The 21,496-nt window shown below is 44.2% G+C and overlaps 1 protein-coding gene across 2 annotated transcripts; it reads right to left on the minus strand.

Moving 5' to 3' along the window:
* Window positions 1-1,056: 1,056 nt before the first annotated feature.
* Window positions 1,057-18,865, minus strand: pls3 (plastin 3 (T isoform); the record flags this gene model as incomplete). Of its 2 annotated transcripts, none has more annotated exons than XM_080528856.1 (15): window positions 1,057-1,189; window positions 5,181-5,305; window positions 5,871-5,994; window positions 7,008-7,141; window positions 7,353-7,470; window positions 7,654-7,732; window positions 8,028-8,223; window positions 8,528-8,623; window positions 10,085-10,227; window positions 10,447-10,612; window positions 11,776-11,857; window positions 12,636-12,768; window positions 13,043-13,172; window positions 18,529-18,611; window positions 18,805-18,865. In XM_080528856.1, 15 exons carry the CDS (start codon window positions 18,863-18,865, stop codon window positions 1,057-1,059), a joined length of 1,803 nt encoding a protein of 600 aa, XP_080384982.1. The 2 variants fall into 2 exon arrangements, with proteins under 2 accessions (XP_080384982.1, XP_080384981.1); XM_080528855.1 differs by having other exon boundaries at window positions 18,448-18,611.
* Between the last annotated feature and the right edge of the window lie 2,631 nt (window positions 18,866-21,496).

Below are 21,496 nucleotides of genomic sequence, written 5' to 3' on the forward strand. Positions count from 1 at the left end.
AGATTCTTATTTTTCCATGTTCTTTTTATTGTTTTCTTCATGTATTCATGTTTCCTTCATGTAAGCACTTAAGAGTAAACATGTACACAAGAGACCAAATGCACTGGTAGCTATGGAATATAATGAAGCTATCTGGAATCAAATTGTTTATATCTTTTGGTTTGTTTGATTACAAAAGAATAGGAGGAATGCGCAATAGAAGTTGGCATCTAGACAAACAAGAGAGACACTGTACAACCAAGGACCCTAAACTCAGTTAGCCTTCTCAGCTCCTTCGTAAGAAGTTGGACACCAACAGTCCAATCCAAAACCAGCAAGACACTACACTGAAACACTGCAAGAAAGCTCAAAGACACATTCCCAAGAAACACACAAACAAAGTAAATACAGGAACACACAGAGCACATTAGGCTTGGTCATTAATTAGTAAGGTTTGACCTTATGGCTTCTGTATAGAGTATGATGATACCGTTTATAAAGATATGCATGCACTTCAATAGGGAAGAGGGAAGTATTTGGGTGCTAAACCTCCTCCGATTTCAGTTAGAAATCTCACCAAGTTAGAAACTGTTATTCAACGAGTATGGACTTCATGAATAAGTATTGTAGTGTAAACATCAATAATATAGTTGGAACTTCTTCTGAGTAAAATGTACTTAAAATAACCTGTTAACTGGAGAGAAAAAAAATAGATACATACTTAAATCATCAATCAGCATTTTTTAACATGAATCAATAAAGTGTTGCATAATGAGAACATATCAAGTTTGTCCTGTGTGAGGCCCTGTCTTCAGCAACGTTATATCACGGGGCTGACCTTACATAAGAGGAAGACCCATAGTTCAGTAAACATACCTTGGTGGAAATACCAACATGCACATTTTCGGTCTTTGATTGCAAAGGTTTCTTTTTTTTAAATGTCTGTTGGTAACATTATTTTCATCCAAACGTCTTTCTTCATTCCTTCAACCGGGGGGGGGGGGGGGGCTCCCTGTTATCAAGCGGATGGCTTGCGGGTGGTTGTTGGTTGTTGGTTGTGTGACAGAGCCAGTCCGTTTAAGCACGCTTCATCCCCCGGCCCATCAAACAGGCGAAGACGGTCATCACCATCTTGGGCTTGACCTCAACCAGGTCGTCTGGGAGAGCGTAGACACGGGCGCCGATCTTCCTCGCCATGGAGACGGCATATCTAAAACGGGACGACAAAGTGTTGATTCGTTTCAAAATGAATATATAAAACACAATGATACTAACATCGTACGGTCAGGGTGTGACTTGTGGTGTGGAAGCGTAGGGGAAGGTAGTGGGAACGTTGGGGTAGGGTGTGGGGGCTAGCGTCCTGAGCTCTCTTCCAGGTGACCTTTGTATGTGTTATTATGGTCTCATAGGTTACTAATTTGTCCTCATAACCGTCATTCTCCACCAAGCCGTTTATGACTAAACTGCCCAGGTGGCCAGGTCAGACGGGGTGGTCTCCTATTCCCCCTGTTAAAAAAAAAGTGGAATCGCACACATTCAATATTGTTCAACCGACTTTCCCAAAAGTGAATAGGACACGCAAAAAAACGATTACATTTTCTTATACCAGTGCCTTGCGCAAGTCATGGGGCATGAAGCATTTTCTCGTATTTTGTCCCTACACTCCGAAACAACTACTTTGAGGTGAAAGTCGAGATTCTCACCTTTTATTTGATATTTGTGGACGTATTGGTTTCACCTTTCAGAAACGACCCAACGCTTTTTATTTCAGGTTACCCAAAAGTCATAGGACAACGGACCTACCGCTAAGCCACGCCCCCTTTGAAAACTCTGACAAACAAACAACGCTTCACTGACAGTGGCTGACTGACCGACCGTGACTGAATGACATTCAACGACTTACAATGGCGGGAGTTGGCAAATTTCTGATTGCTGATTCACCACAGCAAGTAATAGACATGTTTTTCAAAGGTCTCTCTCTGAGCTCCTGCACCGCCACACACCCTCCAGATCCCTCAGATCAGCAGACCAGCTGCTGCTGGTGGTGCCCAGAACCAGGCTGAAAACCAGGGGGAACAGAGCCTTTGCGGCTGCTGCACCAAAACTTTGGAACAGCCTCCCCCTCCACGTACGGGCCGCTCAGACCCTGGAGATTTTTAAATCCCTCCCATAGCAGCGATGGGTTACATCATGTAGCTGACTAATGCAGTTGACAGTGGCTGTTTCTCCAGCGTTCCTGTCAGATCGGATTTCGGAACGCCATAAAAATAAATCTGCGCTCCGTGTCTAACGTTATCCATCTAACGTTACATGTTTTAAGGCTGATTTGTGCATGATAGTCCTGCATTTTGACATATTTCCATGTCGCTTTTCCCCCTCGAAATGTAGTTACTTCGTTTTTGCACTTGTTACCGCTCCTCTAATATCAGTGCAGACTGGCAGGGAAGGAGCACGGGTTGCTAGCCTACAGAGCACTGCTATTCTGTCATGAACTGGCCTGATAATGAAGCATTGTTCTTTTTTATGATTTTTTTTTATCAATTGATAGAACGAATTGCCAGTGTCAATGCTTTTCTATGATACGACTGAAGACGTATCAGGTCTTGAAAGGTTGTCCCATTTTTTAGGGGAAGATTTCAACCACTGCCGTGGAGGCCTTGGCAAGTGAGTGGCACTCCAAAACGAGCCGTAGGGGTAGGGAAGGGAAACGGGATTGGGCCAAAGTGCTTCCTCTCTCCATTCCTTATGAAGGGCTGTAGGAGGTGTTATAGGGCTTTAGGAGGTGTTATGAAGGCTGTAGGAGGTGTTATGAAGGCTGTAGGAGGTGTTATAGGGCTTTAGGAGGTGTTATGAAGGCTGTAGGAGGTGTTATGAAGGCTGTAGGAGGTGTTATGAAGGCTGTAGGATGTGTTATAGAGCTGTAGGTGTTATGAAGGCTGTAGGAGGTGTTATAGGGCTGTAGGTGTTATGAAGGCTGTAGGAGGTGTTATGAAGGCTGTAGGAGGTGTTATGAAGGCTGTAGGAGGTGTTATAGGGCTTTAGGAGGTGTTATGAAGGCTGTAGGAGGTGTTATGAAGGCTGTAGGAGGTGTTATAGGGCTGTAGGTGTTATGAAGGCTGTAGGAGGTGTTATGAAGGCTGTAGGAGGTGTTATGAAGGCTGTAGGAGGTGTTATAGGGCTTTAGGAGGTGTTATGAAGGCTTTAGGAGGTGTTATGAAGGCTGTAGGAGGTGTTATGAAGGCTGTAGGAGGTGTTATAGAGCTGTAGGAGGTGTTATAGGGCTTTAGGAGGTGTTATGAAGGCTGTAGGAGGTGTTATGAAGGCTGTAGGAGGTGTTATAGAGCTGTAGGAGGTGTTATGAAGGATGTAGGAGGTGTTATAGGGCTTTAGGAGGTGTTATGAAGGCTGTAGGAGGTGTTATAGGGCTGTAGGTGTTATGAAGGCTGTAGGAGGTGTTATGAAGGCTGTAGGAGGTGTTATGAAGGCTGTAGGAGGTGTTATGAAGGCTGTAGGAGGTGTTATAGAGCTGTAAGAGGTGTTATGAAGGCTGTAGGAGGTGTTATAGGGCTTTAGGAGGTGTTATGAAGGCTGTAGGAGGTGTTATAGGGCTTTAGGAGGTGTTATGAAGGCTGTAGGAGGTGTTATGAAGGCTTTAGGAGGTGTTATGAAGGCTGTAGGAGGTGTTATAGAGCTGTAGGAGGTGTTATGAAGGCTGTAGGAGGTGTTATGAAGGCTGTAGGAGGTGTTATGAAGGCTTTAGGAGGTGTTATGAAGGCTGTAGGAGGTGTTATGAAGGCTGTAGGAGGTGTTATGAAGGCTGTAGGAGGTGTTATGAAGGCTGTAGGAGGTGTTATGAAGGCTGTAGGAGGTGTTATGAAGGCTGTAGGAGGTGTTATAGGGCTGTAGGAGGTGTTATGAAGGCTGTAGGAGGTGTTATAGGGCTGTAGGAGGTGTTATGAAGGCTGTAGGAGGTGTTATGAAGGCTGTAGGAGGTGTTATGAAGGCTGTAGGAGGTGTTATGAAGGCTGTAGGAGGTGTTATGAAGGCTGTAGGAGGTGTTATGAAGGCTGTAGGAGGTGTTATGAAGGCTGTAGGAGGTGTTATGAAGGCTGTAGGAGGTGTTATGAAGGCTGTAGGAGGTGTTATAGGGCTGTAGGAGGTGTTATGAAGGCTGTAGGAGGTGTTATGAAGGCTGTAGGAGGTGTTATGAAGGCTGTAGGAGGTGTTATGAAGGCTGTAGGAGGTGTTATGAAGGCTGTAGGAGGTGTTATAGGGCTGGAGGAGGTGTTATAGGGCTGTAGGAGGTGTTATGAAGGCTGTAGGAGGTGTTATAGGGCTGGAGGAGGTGTTATAGGGCTTTAGGAGGTGTTATGAAGGCTGTAGGAGGTGTTATGAAGGCTGTAGGAGGTGTTATGAAGGCTGTAGGAGGTGTTATGAAGGCTGTAGGAGGTGTTATGAAGGCTGTAGGAGGTGTTATGAAGGCTGTAGGAGGTGTTATAGGGCTGGATGAGGTGTTATAGGGCTGTAGGAGGTGTTATGAAGGCTGTAGGAGGTGTTATGAAGGCTGTAGGAGGTGTTATGAAGGCTGTAGGAGGTGTTATGAAGGCTGTAGGAGGTGTTATGAAGGCTGTAGGAGGTGTTATGAAGGCTGTAGGAGGTGTTATGAAGGCTGTAGGAGGTGTTATAGAGCTGTAGGAGGTGTTATGAAGGCTGTAGGAGGTGTTATGAAGGCTGTAGGAGGTGTTATAGAGCTGTAGGAGGTGTTATGAAGGCTGTAGGAGGTGTTATGAAGGCTGTAGGAGGTGTTATGAAGGCTGTAGGAGGTGTTATGAAGGCTGTAGGAGGTGTTATGAAGGCTGTAGGAGGTGTTATGAAGGCTGTAGGAGGTGTTATGAAGGCTGTAGGAGGTGTTATAGAGCTGTAGGAGGTGTTATGAAGGCTGTAGGAGGTGTTATGAAGGCTGTAGGAGGTGTTATAGAGCTGTAGGAGGTGTTATGAAGGCTGTAGGAGGTGTTATGAAGGCTGTAGGAGGTGTTATGAAGGCTGTAGGAGGTGTTATGAAGGCTGTAGGAGGTGTTATGAAGGCTGTAGGAGGTGTTATAGGGCTGTAGGAGGTGTTATAGGGCTGGAGGAGGTGTTATAGGGCTGGAGGAGGTGTTATAGGGCAGTAGGAGGTGTTATAGGGCTGTAGCAGGTCTTACTGGGCGTTCTCCAGCTTGTCCTGGGCTGAGAGGCTGCCCGTCTTCACCAGGTCGTAGCTGATGCTGCCTGGCTGGATGGCGTCTATCAGGTCCACGACCGGCAGACTGGTGCTGATCTCCTTATCCTGGGAACCAAGAGCAGAGGGAACCAAGGGCAGAGGGAACCAAGAGCAGAGGGAACCAAGGGCAGAGGGAACCAAGGGCAGAGGGAACCAAGAGCAGAGGGAACCAAGGGCAGAGGGAACCAAGAGCAGAGGGAACCAAGGGCAGAGGGAACCAAGAGCAGAGGGAACCAAGAGCAGAGGGAACCAAGGGCAGAGGGGAACAAGGGCAGAGGGAACCAAGAGCAGAGGGAACCAAGGGCAGAGGGGAACAAACAAGTGACAGAGTGAATTTGAGGTCATTCGGCCACAACATGTTATGTTGAAGCTTTTTTGTTTTTGTTTTTTGGTGGCTATTTAAACAACTCTGAACCATGGATTACACTTTCTCCGGCCCATAGACTCTCAAGGTAAGTCACCATCTCACTATCAGGTGTCAATTAGTGAACGACTATAATTGAGTTGGGGGAAAAGGGGGTAAGCATTCATATCAGTACCTAACAAAGATGCACGCTCTACAATTCTGTTTCGTTTAAGCAGCACACAAATACATCTATAGACGGAGAAAAGCCACAAAAGCTTGACAAACCTTAAAGCTTGAGATCTTGGTTGCTTTCCCTGCCTCTGACAATGTTGTGTTGACCCACTTGACAATGATGTCATCGTTAGTCTTCTGTCCATCTCCCAGGTCCTCCAGAACATTCAGAGTATACCTAGAGCAGTGGGATGAGGGGTTAGCAAGCCGACATTTCTTAATCATCTGATCTGTATTTTCTTCATAGATTCAACAGTTTTAATGTTGTGATGTTGTACTACGAGCAGATATACTGCACTTGCACCACTGACTTTGAGAAGGGAGGAAGAGACACAAAAACAGGCCTCAAAAACATGACAGGTGAGTTATTGTAGTAAATGTCAGACTGGACCGTGAGAACGTGTCAACGCATTGACCTTTTTTTCTTTTTTACGACCCCCAGAGTATTGAAGAGCAATTGCATTGGCGAGAAAGAGATTATGCGTCTCGTAAATACAACTGACAGTTGTGATTCCACTGATAATAGCATTGCACCGTGAGGAACTGGGAACTCTAGTTGGTACACATACTCCAGACAGTTCAGCCCTCAGCCACGCCCTAGCATAACAATTGAGGAAATAACGATTTCTGTGTGTGAGTGTCAGGAGCGATGCCAGGTAGACTAGCTGCACATCCAGCATATTAGAGGACAAGGTTGTAAACAATGTTCAGTAAGCCTTCACTGTACAGTCTTGTTTCAGACCGGTATTCACCCAGTATTTACAACGAGTGTCTCTTTATTTCAAGTATATGTATATCTCCTTATTTCACTGTGGGAATAAGTGAATATAAAAGACCAGTGATTGACTTTAATATGCCAATATCAGGCAATAGCAGTGATAGTCCCTCAGAGATCCCTCAGACGTCTCACCCTTAATAATAATAACAATTATAATCATAATAATCATAATAATAACAACAACACTAAGTGTCACACACGTAATAATAATAATAAGAAGAAGAATAACAACAACAATAATACTAAGTGTCTCACACGTAATAATAACAACAACAACAACAACAACACTAAGTGTCTCACAGGTAGTAGTAATAACAACAACAACAACAACAACCACAACAACTACTCTAAGTGTCTCACAGGTCTCTGGTCTCTCCTCCTCATCTCAGGTAATAACAAGTCTCTGGTCTCACCTCCTCATCAGCTGCCAGACCAGCGCCAGGGTGAGGGTGGCGTTGCCATCGTTCAGGTCCTGCCCGCCGATGCCGACCAGGGAGAACTTGGCCGTCGTCTTCCCCAGCTCCACCGCATAGTTACAATTCTCCAACTGGGGACAGAAAACAAAGAGTCACAACCAAAAGAAACCTGGTCTTCCATCAGTACTGGAGCTGGAAACCCTGTTCTCTGGGATCTATGAGCTCATGGATAGAAACTGACGCATACAGCAAAATATGTGAATCGTGTTTTTTGGTGGGTTTTTTATCATACGCATGACTTCAAAACCAAAATGGAGGAATGAACAGAATTTCCTGTGCCACCTTTTTCATGTTCGTGCCGATCTTAGGGTATGGAGGCTTGTTGACTTTATTGCTCCAGTCGACGGGGACTTTGATCTTCTCGTAGAGCTGGAGGATGACCAGGGCGTCCTGCAGGTCTCTACAGAGGAACGACAACCAGGAGAAAACGACAACAATCAACATCCCACAAACCCTGACTGGGTTTCAAAACGTTGCTGAGCTCTGAAAACACAGGACGCGTGTTATCAGAGAGGGAGAGGGGTGTGTTAAGCCGGCTTGCAGATCATGAGAGAGAGCTGAGGGGGGGGGGGGGGGTACGTACCCGTACAGGTGATTGACATGGGGGTTCACACCCAGGGAATTCATCCAGTTACGGAATGTTCTCTCCTCTCGTGTCTCACCTAAGGAGAAAACAACAGGAATGACAGGGTGGTTTTTAGGGAAATCAGAGAGGGGGGGGGGCTCCACAACAACAATGTCCATGTGGACATGACTAACAGACTCAACCTCATCCTTTCCATGTGTCCCCAGCACTACCTTAATTATACTATCTTTTATTTATTTTGTTTCTTTTTTATTACTACTTGATCTTTTCAGTTTCTAAAGTGTCTGAGTGTCTAGAAAAGCGTTATATAAATCTAATGTATTATTATTATTATTATTATTATTATTATTATTATTATTATTATTAACAACCTTCCAGCAGTCCCCAGTCGATGTCCTGGTTCTCTGGCTTGGTGAGAGACGGGTACTTGTTGAAGAGGTTCGCCACGAACGCCAGGTTGAGTTTGGGGTTGCCGCTGACGACGTCGGTGGGGGTGACGAACTGGCGGCAGCCCAACCGGTCCGCCTGCTGGAGCATGTTCTCTGCCCGCTTCAGGTCGTCCTTCTCCTAGAGGGGGGGGGACAGGGACAACGTCCACAGGTCCATAGGCACAGGGACACGTTTCTGTGTTTAACACATGCTCACATTAAACTCTTCACCGTTGTTTAACCTCACGTTCGTTATCTCCAGCAGCACACCGGTGACTGTGTATGTGTGAACGGGCCATTTTGTAGTAGTCGTAGATAAGAGAAAAGGTCCGGAAGGAAATTCTTAATGTTTTTTTTTTGCATGGTGTCATGCATGGTGTCATTTCTACAGTTGATTCTCTATATTATGCATGGTGTCATTTCTACAGTCTCAACATGCTTACGCTGAACCCTGCCATGCTGATGTCTATACGTGGCTGATCTTCCTCTGTGCCTTTCGGGGAGATTTGGTTGAGGAGGTGGAAATAGGCCCTGGAGTCCTGAAACAGAGAAACGATCAGATCAGATTACATTCAGAGCAGTGGAACATACACAATCACTTCCACTGGGACTGAACATAAAGCAGGCGACATGGGGACGACAAGACGATAACGACAGGCAAATGGAGAGTGTATGCAACAGGGTTCCCACACCTTCTGAAACATCACATTCAAGCACCTTTCAAGGACTTTCAAGACTCAATTCCCTCAAATTCAAGGACCCAACACGGCATAGTTGAGACAGATCTAGATGAGAATTCAGGGTATATACAGGAATCTTAAGGTTCATTTCAATACCTTTCTAAGACTTTTTAAAGACCTTGTCAATATTTTTCCAGACCTCACCGCCACTTCGAGCTGTAACCGTTTACATCAGTGACACCTTTAACTTAACAGTTTTAGTTTGCAATAGACTAGACCACTATCATACAACACCATTTCCGGTTCATCTTTGTTTTTTGATCAAAACTAATAAATTCACAAACTTTTACTAAAAGGTTTTAGGACTCAAACTCTTTGGACAGAGTCTAATTCAGAAAAATACAATATTCAAGACCTCATAAAATCGTGATAAGACTTTTTAATACTTATTAAGGGTCTTGATTTTTCCAAAATTGATTTATCAACTTTTAATACTTTTCAAGACACCGCGGATACCCTGGAATTTATATAATAGGAACTATCCGCTCACAGACAACAATTAAAAAGAGAGGCTTGAATGTGTGAACACTAGATGGTCTCTTGCCTTCTCTACCACAGCACAGCAAAACAATATATTGTGAAATATGTGTAAAGTTAAGCAATACAGAGACTTATTTACTAGTTGACGAGCTAAGTAAAACATTTTTGAATATATCTATTTTTTTAGAGAGAGAGGGGAATTCAAGCACTTTCAATGACCCATGTCTATTTTCAAAAACGTTTAAGACCTTGATTTCTTTTCTCAAATTCACACACTTTCAAGGATTTCAAGGACCCGTGGGAACCCTGATGCAATGACCGTGAAAGGAAATGAAAGAATTAGTTCACATTCTACTATGCTTTTTTTTTTTATCACGAATGGATATGAATCTATTGTCAATTTCCTATACAGCAAGAAAGTTGGATCCATCAAGTACCTTGACAGGTTGAAAGGTCTGTCAGCTAAAGGAAAGATACATACAGTCAGAAACACAGTCAAATAACCGGGGATAAAAACCAACACAGATGTCAGAGCAAGTCGATTGAGTTCAGGTGAAGATTCTTTGCTGATGGGTGGGACGGAAATTCATTATTTAATGCAAGTTCACCTAACCCTAAAGATCATCATAGATCCCCCGAAAATAACGCTATTTCTTTCTAGCTTCTCTTATTGATGACAAGTAGTCACTGTGAGAGCACATTCAAGAGATACAGCGTTTATACGACCATGACTGAGTGTCAGGACATGAGTGATGACCGCAGGCTCGGCTCCCACAGTACCTTGATGTCAGAGCTGAAGTTGTTGATCTTCTGCCAGCCGGCGTTGTCCAGGTGGAAGTTGGCCCAGCGCAGCAGCAGCTCCTCAGGGGAGAGCTTCATCAGGTCCTCCAGCGTCTCTCCATCCCTCAGCAGGGCCGCCAGGGCTGGGGGGGGAAACACCTGTCAGCTACCACACCTCCACACCCCTCTGACCAACACACTACACTCATTTGCTGTTATGCCTAGTAAAATGGCTTTTTAAAAAATGGATCTGAAATTTAGCAAAGTAACGTCAGCTCTTTGGACTGCAGTTAATTAGCACAGTTGCTAACTAAAATGACGTTACTAAACAACAGTTGTTCAGCATACGGAGTCCCACCCACCTTCGTTCCTGCTCAGCTCAATGTCAGCGAACAGGCCGATCTTGATGATCTGCCAGAGCAGACCCAGCACTAGGTGGGGCTTGCCCTCTCGCAGGTCCAGAGCCCCGATGTTCACCACATGACACCCGATGGCCGAGGCAGAGTTCAGCGCCAGGTTCAGATTCTCCTGCAGGATGCAAAAAAAATCAGCTCTCAAAAACAACAAGGGAAAAAAAAAGCTATAAAATAAGCCAAATTATCTGCCAACAGAACAGGAAGATTTCACTTGCCAAGATTTTTTAAGAGTGACTGAAGTAAAGGATATCTTAAAACTAGTGCAGTCAGACAACCAAACAAGCGTATATTGCCTTGATTTAAGATAATTAATCTTACTTAGATTTACTTTTTGCAGTACAGAGAGAGACAACACCACAGCTGTTGAGGAACAGAAACCCAAACCAACCCTCCAACCAACCCCTCCAACCAACCCTCCAACCAACCCAAACCAACCCTCCAACCAACCCCTCCAACCAACCCTCCAACCAACCCCTCAACCAACCCTCCAACCAACCCTCCAACTAACCCTCCAACCAACCCCTCCAACCAACCCCTCAACCAACCCTCCAACCAACCCCTCCAACCAACCCTCCAACCAACCAACCCTCCAACCAACCCCTCAACCAACCCTCCAACCAACCCTCCAACCAACCCTCCAACCAACCCCTCCAACCAACCCCTCAACCAACCCTCCAACCAACCCCTCAACCAACCCTCCAACCAACCAACCCTCCAACCAACCAACCCTCCAACCAACCCCTCAACTAACCCTCCAACCAACCAACCCCTCAACCAACCCTCCAACCAACCCTCCAACCAACCAAACCCTCAACCAACCCTCCAACCAACCCCTCAACCAACCCTCCAACCAACCAACCCCTCAACCAACCAACCCTCCAACCAACCCTCCAACCAACCCTCCAACCAACCAACCCCTCAACCAACCCTCCAACCAACCCCTCAACCAACCCTCCAACCAACCAACCCCTCAACCAACCAACCCTCCAACCAACCCTCCAACCAACCAACCCCTCAACCAACCCTCCAACCAACCCCTCAACCAACCCTCCAACCAACCAACCCCTCAACCAACCCCTCAACAAACCCCTCAACAAACCCCTCAACAAACCCCTCAACAAACCCCTCAACCAACCCTCCAACCAACCCCTCAACCAACCCTCTCAACCAACTGCCGGGGGGTCATTCATGATCATTGACGTGAAGAGATCTTTTCCAAGAATCACTAATTAAGTTCATCAACATTATGAGTGGGTCCAGCTTTTTTGCACTTGCCTGTATTGTGAACGGCGTCAGCTTCTTCTTGTTGATGGTCCTCTCGTCGATGGTGTCCGGCACCGACAGGTTGATCATTTTACTACACAAAAAGGCGCGCAAAGACAAACACATTTGTGACGCGGTCTGGTGAAATGTGCAACCAGAAGGCAAAATCATTTTTCAGTTTTTTAAATGTGCTTAAACTACAGATTGTAAGCTTTCAAATTATGTGTCGGAGGTTGAAATCGGGAGAATGGGAGAAAAGTTACTCTAAACGCAGCCACAGCTACGAACACTGCTAACAGCTAGCGGCTAACAAAACACATCGCTACGAAGGTCTAAACTGTATTTTAATAACATCACAACATGCTGAGAGAACATCGACATTCTAAAAACACATAACTACACATAACAAGATGAACACACAGTTCTTGCTTTTGAACACAAGCTAAAACGAAAGTATGTTTACAAGTCAAGTCTCCCTTACCGGTAGCCTCCGGCAAACGAGAACAGTGAATCCAATCCACAAATTATAACTATTTAGTGATCGTTAAACTGTTGTTTATTATATCGAGTGGGTACTTTAAAACTTCAAGTTGGTGTTATGAAAAAAGAAAAGAAAACTATTGACACAATAAGTTTCACTTTCACTTTTTGACCCCTGCGAGTGAGTGTGTTGTTTGCAAGTTCACCAGACTGCGACACATTTTGCTACACGAGGGGCACCTAGGAGATAGCGGTGTTTGTCAGATGAGCGATTGTAAGTGGGACAGCGTTGTTATGGGGGGGGGGGGTTGGAAATGGTAAACACACTAAGAAGAGAAGAATGTTTTACTTGGGTATAGTGTAGTGTGAGTTAGGGTGTAGTGGCGTTTTACCAGAGGACGATGCCATCTCCCACGGCCTTGAAGAGAGAGTCTTCGTTGGGGTCCATGGGGATGGAGTTCTGGCAGTCAGGGTCATTCTCCAGAGCAGTGTTGATCCAGTTCACAAAGGCAAAGCGCTCCTCCTCTGTACAAGTCCACATGAGAGGACACTCAGCCAAACACAGCCAGAACCACATTATCACCAAACAGCATCCCCTCAACCCGACCCAGGCCTAGGGCCCTGTTTAATCAAACCCCAACAGCACACATCATTCTTCTTCTTTCCTACCCAAAAAACACTTTCAATGTCAAACAATCAAAGACACCTTAGACCAGAGGCCTTAGACTAGAGGCCCTGCGTACAGCCAAACACAGCCAGGCCTACATTGTTATCCATGGTCAGTAATGTGAGTGGTCACCAGAAAAAGAGTGTTGTGTGCCCTCGCTGGACAGCTCCGACGTCCCCGGGATAGCCTTGATCCCCTCCTTCCTGTTGATGGCTTTCCGGAAGCTCTTGGCAATGTCACTGCTCTTCAGCTCCTGGAAGATCTGCGTGACGGAGGAGAAGGAGGAGGTGACAGAGCGGTCAGCGTGCAAGTGGCAAGCAAGGCAAGTAAAGTTTATTTGTACAGCACATTTCATACAACAGGGGCAATTCAAAGTGCTTTACATACAGCATAAAAAAAGAGGAGAATAGTAAGCAGATTAAAAAATAAAAATGACAATAACAGATACATAAAGATAAACATTTAATAAGATAATGAATAAGATAATAGAAATTAATAAAAAGACATGGATGGAAGTGTTAATGTTTAATCATTAACTATTTCAAAACTTGAAGGTTTTTAGCTTAGATTTAAATATGTTTTGGGTTTGGGCCTGCTTGATTTCTTGAACATGTGGCAGAGTGACTAAAAGCTGCTGCACCGTGTTTTGTTTTCACTCTGGGAATGATTAGCTGATTAGTCTCAGCTGACCTTAGGGGCCTTGTTGGAATATAGGGTGGGAGGAGATCTGATATGTATTTTGGTCCAGGACCATTTTGTGATTTGTATACAATTAGGAGTACTTTGAAATAAATTCTCAGAGAGACTGGTAGCCAGTGTAGAGATCTCAGGATTGGTGTAATTAGTAACTGTAACAATTAAAAAATGTGCTGTACAATTGTCTCAGAAATAATTGCCATGGACAATATAACGGTTTCACTGTTATGTGACCCAGATAATGTGGGTAACACAGCAATCTATGAAGTAAACCATGCCTCTTTATAATCATAAAACGTATTTTTGAATATATATCCTCATCAATAAAAAAATTGACTGTGTGTCATCTAGTTATGTGTAGTTATGTGTTTTTAGCATGTTCATGTTCTATCAGCATGTTGTGATATGCTTAACATGCAGAGCAGCTATCTAGCTAATGCCAGGGCTGCCAAGTCTCACGCAATCACCGTGAGACTCACGCATTTCAACCAGTTCTCACGCTCTGACGCCGCATCTCTATTTCTCACGGCGAGAAATAACTTTTTTACAGGACTTTTATTTTTGAAATTCCTTGAAAAAAAGCTACCGGACATGAGTTTCGTGGCATCTTTCTGCACACGCGTTAACTTGAGTCTGCAATCGAAGCGGCAGGCGAGCGCTGATGGAAGAACCTGTGTTCACGCGAGCTGCAAGAACGTAGCAAGCAGGGTTGCCAGATTGGGCTACTTTTGGTCACACTGGACGGGTGGATTCGGCAGCTTTTAGACCGGTTGGGCTGGACATTGTCAATTCCGTCTGGCAACCGTGGTAGCAAAATATGTGCATACATTACAACATCGTATCTGGTAGCCTACTGGACTGGGTTGCACCAATATGGCGTAAGTCACTACTAAATGTAGGCATTTAGTAGTTACTAAACCCCTAGTTGTTACTAGTTAGTTTCAAACTAGTTGTTTACTAATTTCGGTTGCACCACGCCAATCTTTTGCCAATCTTAGCTAGTAAATACTCAGTTTTGGTAACTGTTTTTTGTTTCTCTACTGTAACATAACCAGGTACATTAATAATAATAATAATGATTAATAATTACAATTTACAATACAAATACAACAATTGGGGGTCCCTCCCAAAAAATGTGGGTGCGCTGCGCGCGCACAAAATCACCCACCAAGCCCTCATTCTGACCCAGGAAAAACCCTGGTATGTACTGTATAACATGATAGCCATCTATGAGCAATGCACTGTATATAAGAAGATGACCACGGGTCTTTCTGCTGCTGACCAAGGGGCTGAGTCCTGTTGATGGGGCCAATTTTTCTTTTAGAGTCTGTAGGCTACTGTATTTGTTTATTAAGATTTCATAAATATGATATATTGTCTGAATTTTTTTCTTGTTTTATAAAATGTTATTATTTATTATTTTCATTTCTTGTGCTGGTGTATTATGAACAACATGTAAAATTGCAGGAAACTAGCACAAATAATTGGGTGGGAGAGAGGGGCCGCCGCTGCCAAAACGTGCACAGTTTTGGGTCGCTCCACCGCCAAAAAATCTCACTCCAAACTTTTGGTGAAACTTGGCAGCCCTGCTAATGCAATGTTCTTTGTTGTTAGCCAGCTAGCTAGCTAGCGTGTTGGAGCACAGTCAAGATTGCTATTGGACAAATATTTCAGAATTGTTACAGGCCTAGGTGTAATATGTTCAAACGTCTTCGTTTTTGTTAGGACCCTAGCAGCGGTGAGGCTCCGACCGCCGATATCTCTTCCAACTCCTCTTATTTATGCTCAAGCATTACAAGAACCATCATTGAGAAAAATGTTGTTGTAAAAAGACATCGATTTTGTTTACAGATCAGCAATCAGCAACAGACCACATATTCAACCAACACACATTCAGTCGGTTTCCTGTTCAAAACAAACCAAGTCTGTTAGCTACTAAGCTAACTGTTGTCGTATTCAGTGCAGGGAGACGCAGTGGAGCAACAAAAACAATCTGTTTACTCGGAAGTCCGGGAAGTCAGGGCCTGTGTACCGGGTTTGTTTTCTAAAACAACCGACATGTTACAGCAGACGCTCAATGGTGTAAGCCAAAAGCATACCCCTGTGTTACAGCTTAGGTTGGAGTTGTTGCCACATGGCTAGTATGATGCTGACCCTGACATGATCTCTGACCTCGCCCCTACAGACCTGAAGGCCACAGTGAGCTGTTCACCCTGGGCTGGGATTACGATAAGACAAGATGTTTGTCGCTACGGTTATAGTACAATCGTGTGAGATAACTTCGCTGGGGGGGCTCCATTGTGGGTAAATATAAAAAGACATACAGTATAGAATATAATAACAAAAATATAAGAGTAAAAAAAACTAAAGAGAAAATTATCGAATTATAGATTTTTTTGTAATCAATTATTTATTGCAAAACAGTACACATGAAAAACTCACATTATTACACCAAACAAAATAAGTGTCTGTCCTGATTCCCCCCCCCCCCCACTATAAACACATGAGTAACCCCCCCCCCCCCCCCCCCCCCCCCCATGGCGATAACATCCCTTCCACCCCCCCCCCCCCCTATAGTTCTTCATTACACTATATTTGGTATATCATCAAATCATAATAATGCAACAATTACAGGTTACATTCACATACAACAGCCTACAAACACGGTCACTCCATCAACTCTTTTATCCTATGTATTGCAGAGGTCCATGTTTGAATTGTCCTTTCTTTAGCTCCATGTATTCTGGCTATAGATTGTTCCATGTATAATCGAATTATATTTAAGGCAAGAAAAATACACACACAAAATATTTTTGATTGAGTGGCATATTACAAACAAACACAGGGTCATGTGATGTTAATTCAGGCTACATTTGTCATGTATGCTACACATTTGCCACAACACTATTCATGAATGAATGAATGAATGGTCTTTATTGTCATTGCTACAGTACAGGTACCAAACAACAAAATTTAGGAGGGGTGGCTCCCCTGGTGTTAGGAAAGAAAAAAAAAACACTTTTAAAAAAATCACAAGAAGGGAAGGAGCTGGTTTACATAAATAAAGGCTATGTACACTATCCACTATACTATACTGTACAGATAGACGACTAGGGTTGTCATATTGCACAATAGTGTTATTGCACATTTATTTAAAGTGTCGCAGTTTGCAGGCTTGAAATGTACATATTTGTGCCTCAGCACTACATCTGATTTTTTCAGTCCAGCAGCTGCCATCAATCCGTCCAGACTGTCCAGGGCCCAGAACCTAGGTCTTTGCTGTGTTCAGGGCCTGGACGGCCCTGTGGTAGAAGCTGTTCTTCAGTCTGTTTGTCCTTGCGGCCAAGGTCCTGAACCGCCTTTTCGAGGGCAGCCGGGTAAAGTGTTCGTACACAGTCGTGCCCTTATCTGTTGGACCTGATTCAACTGATTGCTGATTGCATAGCAAATAATGCTTAAGATTAGGTGTTGAAGAAATCTCAACAGCCTATACCCACCTGATATTACCCTCATATTACCCACCTCAACCACATCAGACAGGCCAACACCCTCCTAACATTTAAACAGGCCCTCAAAACCCACCACTTCAAGCTCGCCTTCACCATTTAACCCTCTCCCCCTCCCCTTCCCATGTGTCCCCAGCACGACCTTAATTAGGCCCCTATGCTTTCTTCTATTTACCTTTTGTTTCTTTTTATTATTACTACTCGATCTTTTCAGTTTGTAAAGCATATTTGAGTGTCTAGAAAAGCGCTATATAAGTCTAATGTATTATTATTATATTTTACAAGACAACAACAACACATTTCCAATTATAAACCACACAAGTAGTCATAGCAACTGAAAAAAGAATATTCCAAACCCCTCTTTCCATCTCTCTGACACTTGTAAAACACATAACTGTGGCTAACCCTTCAAAAAAAAAGAAAAAAAAGAAAACTGTACCCAAAAAAGAAAAGCTCCTCTCATCATAGAGCTATGTGAGAAAAGGCCGAAAATAGAGAGATTACGAAAGAGTTTTTTTTTGGGGATGCCAGTGGTCACATCTGTACTCTACGGAGCCCAGCAGAGCCTGTAAATGACTGCTCTCATATCACAGCCCAACTAAATACGGGAATCCACACCACCGTGATGACCTCATTTACTCAATCCGCGTGTGTGAGCTGACTGACTGTGAACATATACTTTATGCACGCAATGGACACACCATGGACATGCTAAAAAAAGCGAGTTCACCCGAACTCCACGAAGGCAATCAAACCTCACTTAATTCAACTGCAAAAGTAAGCAGGGGGAGGGGGGTCACTTGTTCTGACAGGAACATGGACAATGTTGTTCCAAAAATATCACAATACCCAGTCATATCGTTCATTGCTGTAGTATGGATGGAGACATGCCAGGGTGAGCAGACATGACTGAGGTGCGGCTGGAGAGCGCATGACTGACTGGTGATGGAAATAGTCTGGTGAACAATATCACCATGTGCTCCGAATATAGAACATCGGCCCAACCCTAACGGACACAAGACACAGAGGGCTGCAAGTATCTACAAAGACCAACTAGCGCAAACCTGTCAAACGAGACTTGGCGTCCCTCAGACCGGTGACATCACCTCAACAAACCAGTAGAGATGTGTCATGTGACCTGACAAACTGTTAGACGTCATTAGGCTTGGGCATCCGGGGCTCGAGCCCCGAATGTTTTCTGAATAGCCCCGGATCTACGGATCCTAGGGGGGGGGGGGAGAAAAAACTCCGCCCTGGATGTTTCAAGATCCTAGCGACGCCTCTGCCTCAGACCGTGACTAACCAGCACCGTGTTGGAGGGAAAAGCTGACTCACCGACACAAACTCGTCGAAGCTGATCTTGTTGTCCTTGTTGCGGTCTCCCTCCAGCATCAGCTTCTGGATGATCTCCCGGACCTTGTAGCCCGGTAGGGGGAGGTTGGCCTCCTTGAACAGCTCGTGCAGCTCGTAGTCACAGATGAAGCCGTTGCTGTCGAGGTCTAACGGGAAGAGAGGAGATCGTCTCATTTAACAACGGGAAGGTTCACAAACGGGGGGGGGGGGGGTGGGGTGGAAGTAAGCGTCAATCAATTTGGGTAAAAAGTCACCTCAACAAACCAGTAGAGATGTGTCATGTGACCTGACAAACTGTTAGATATATACTGTAACCATCAATGACAAAATGGAACTCACCGACTTTCCCAAAGGCCTCTCTCAGCTCCTCCAGCTCGTCTTTGGAGATGTGTCCTGCCATCTTGTTGAAAGTGACCTGGGTTGGTCAGTCTGAGAGGTGGCTCCCTGCAGACGGAGGGAGAAGGGGGCAGAAACAGGGGGATGAGAAGAAGGGGAGAAGAGTATCCATAGTAACTCCTTCATTGTAGTGTTACAGATCCTCCATTGACCCCCCCCGCCGCCCCCCCAACCCCCATTTTCCTTCCATCGTACCAGCAGGAGGATAAGGGGACACTTGTGCTGAGCGGTGGGAGGAAATGAGTGAGAGTGCCACTCTGGCGTGACAGAGAAGTTCTTCTGTGACCCACTTGGCTGGAAACTGAGCTGAGAGAGTCTCAAGTGCTGCCTCACCACCACTCCACCCCAGCATGTGTCTGAAGGATACCTCCCTTTTCAGGAACAATTAAGACTCAAACACACTGCAATGGCAGCATCTAACCTATTTCTTACCTCTCTTAAGTCGCTTTTCCACTACAGGGCCGACCCGGGTCCGTAGCACACCAAGAATTTCAGTAGCACAATGAAAATTGCCAATGAAAAAAGAAAATTTTCGTATGACAACAAATGATCATAATCATAACATATCAAAATTATCATAACCGGCTCTTGGCCGTAATAAAAATGGAGACTCACACAATGTAAAGGGGAAGTAAGAATATTAATTTCAGTTGGCCCACGGTTCGGTATGAACCTCGGTTTTTGGGTCACGGTTCACGGTTCGTGTTTTTTTTAAATGCTACTATTTATTTACAAACTGTTACTTTACTTTATTTTGCTTATACTTATGGAACTTTAACATTTAGACACATTCCAGAATATGACTGGTATATTGTATAATATAAATATATATAAACAAAAAACACTTTCAAATGTGAATTACATGAACACTTTCAAATGTGACGTGTTGTGGATTGGAACTACAGATCATAAGCTTTCAAATGATGTGTCATACATTGAAATCCGAAAAAAGATGACGAAGTTAGAGTCATTTGAATGTTGTTAGACGTCAGGCACATAGGGTTAAACACTGTCATGAAACCGGAAGGAAACGCTGCTAACAGATAGCGGCTAACAAAAAACAGCACTACGAACGTCTAAACTGTATTTTAATAACATAACAACATGCTGATAGAACATCAACATGCTAAAAACACATAACTATACATAATTAGATGATCACACAGTCCTTGCTTTTGAACGCGTCCTAAAATTAAAGTATGTTTACAAGCCATGTATCACTTACCGTTAGCCTCAAACAATAACAATGAACCCATTCCACAAAGTATACATATAGCCGTTTCACGCGAGTGGTTTATGGTTTCACCAGCTGGCGTCACAAAAAAAGTGCCTCTTAGGCTTGAGGACTAGTATATAATAGGAGAGGAAGAAATGAAAGTAAAAATGCACTTTAGCTATGAGAGCTGTATCCAATATACCCATTATGCGCATTTTAAGCGCATATAGGACACACGTGAAGCATTTCTGCGACACGCGTTTCTGTTCACTGTTTTCATTCCCTCATCGCTTATACACAAAAGATTGACTGCGCATGACAGTAGTTCAGCAGTCTTTTAGTCGCACTGGTGCTATTGAATGTATTTCCAAGTCGCGCAGAAATATATTCACTCGCAAATGCGACCAAAACAGTCGCACTGTCGAGCCCTGCTATTAGAACTGAAAGCGGCAGGTAATATGCTGTATAAATAAATATATTTGACTACCAGCAAGACACCGGAGCACTCGTATCTATAACAAACGCCCGCGTCAGTCAGCCTTTCCGTAGAAATACATCGCTCCGTTATATACTGTATCTAACGTTACATGTTTTAAGGCTGATCTGTGCATGATAGTGCTGCATTATGTTGATCTATTTATATCGATCTATTCTTGCCAATTCCTTATTACCAGTGGAAAGGGGGAAGGCTAAAACACTTTGAATGGAATAGATAGGACTTTCCGTTCAATGGAGGAAGCATGACACTCGCGAGTTCATCTCGCTTTTCCCCCCGTTGATGTATTAAACAATCTAAGCAACCTAATCAGAGCAGTTGTTATTATGTCATATTATTGATGGATGTGCCATTTTTGATGGAGAGCAGTGAGCGGATGACTGGATGTGAGCATGTATTTGACTAATGCCGATAGATTCGCGTCTTGCTCCGAAACCGGAGCTGTCGGCGCAGACAGGATTTTACAGCGTTCCTTCAAACAATCGTAATTCATGAACTATATGCCCAATCTAAACAATTCTAACAGTTTCTGAAAGCAGAGAAGTTGCACTTTTTTAACAGTTGAACTTTTTTAGGCTTATTACGGTAGTTCACCAACCCAAAAAAGCACAGTGCTCAACGTGTCAGGAGAAATAAAAATAGAATCGTGTCGCATTTCATGTCGGCATTTCCCTGGTTGCGAGATCTAAACTAGTCTACTAGAACTGAAAGCGGCAAGTAACAGGCACTTAACGTTACATGTTGTAAGGCTGATCTGTGCACGATAGTGCTGCTTTTGGACATAATTCTTATCGCATTTCCCCCCGCTGATCTGTATAGCGGGGGGAATCTTATGACACGTAACTCCTCCTACAGTCCCGGGTCGTTCCTGTATAGTGGAAAACGTCTCGTACCCAGAACTGTTCAAAAGCGTGCCGAGGCGA

This window comes from Nansenia antarctica, assembly GCF_963989245.1.
Source record: "Nansenia antarctica genome assembly, chromosome: 4".
NCBI classification, from domain to species: Eukaryota; Metazoa; Chordata; class Actinopteri; order Argentiniformes; family Microstomatidae; genus Nansenia; species Nansenia antarctica.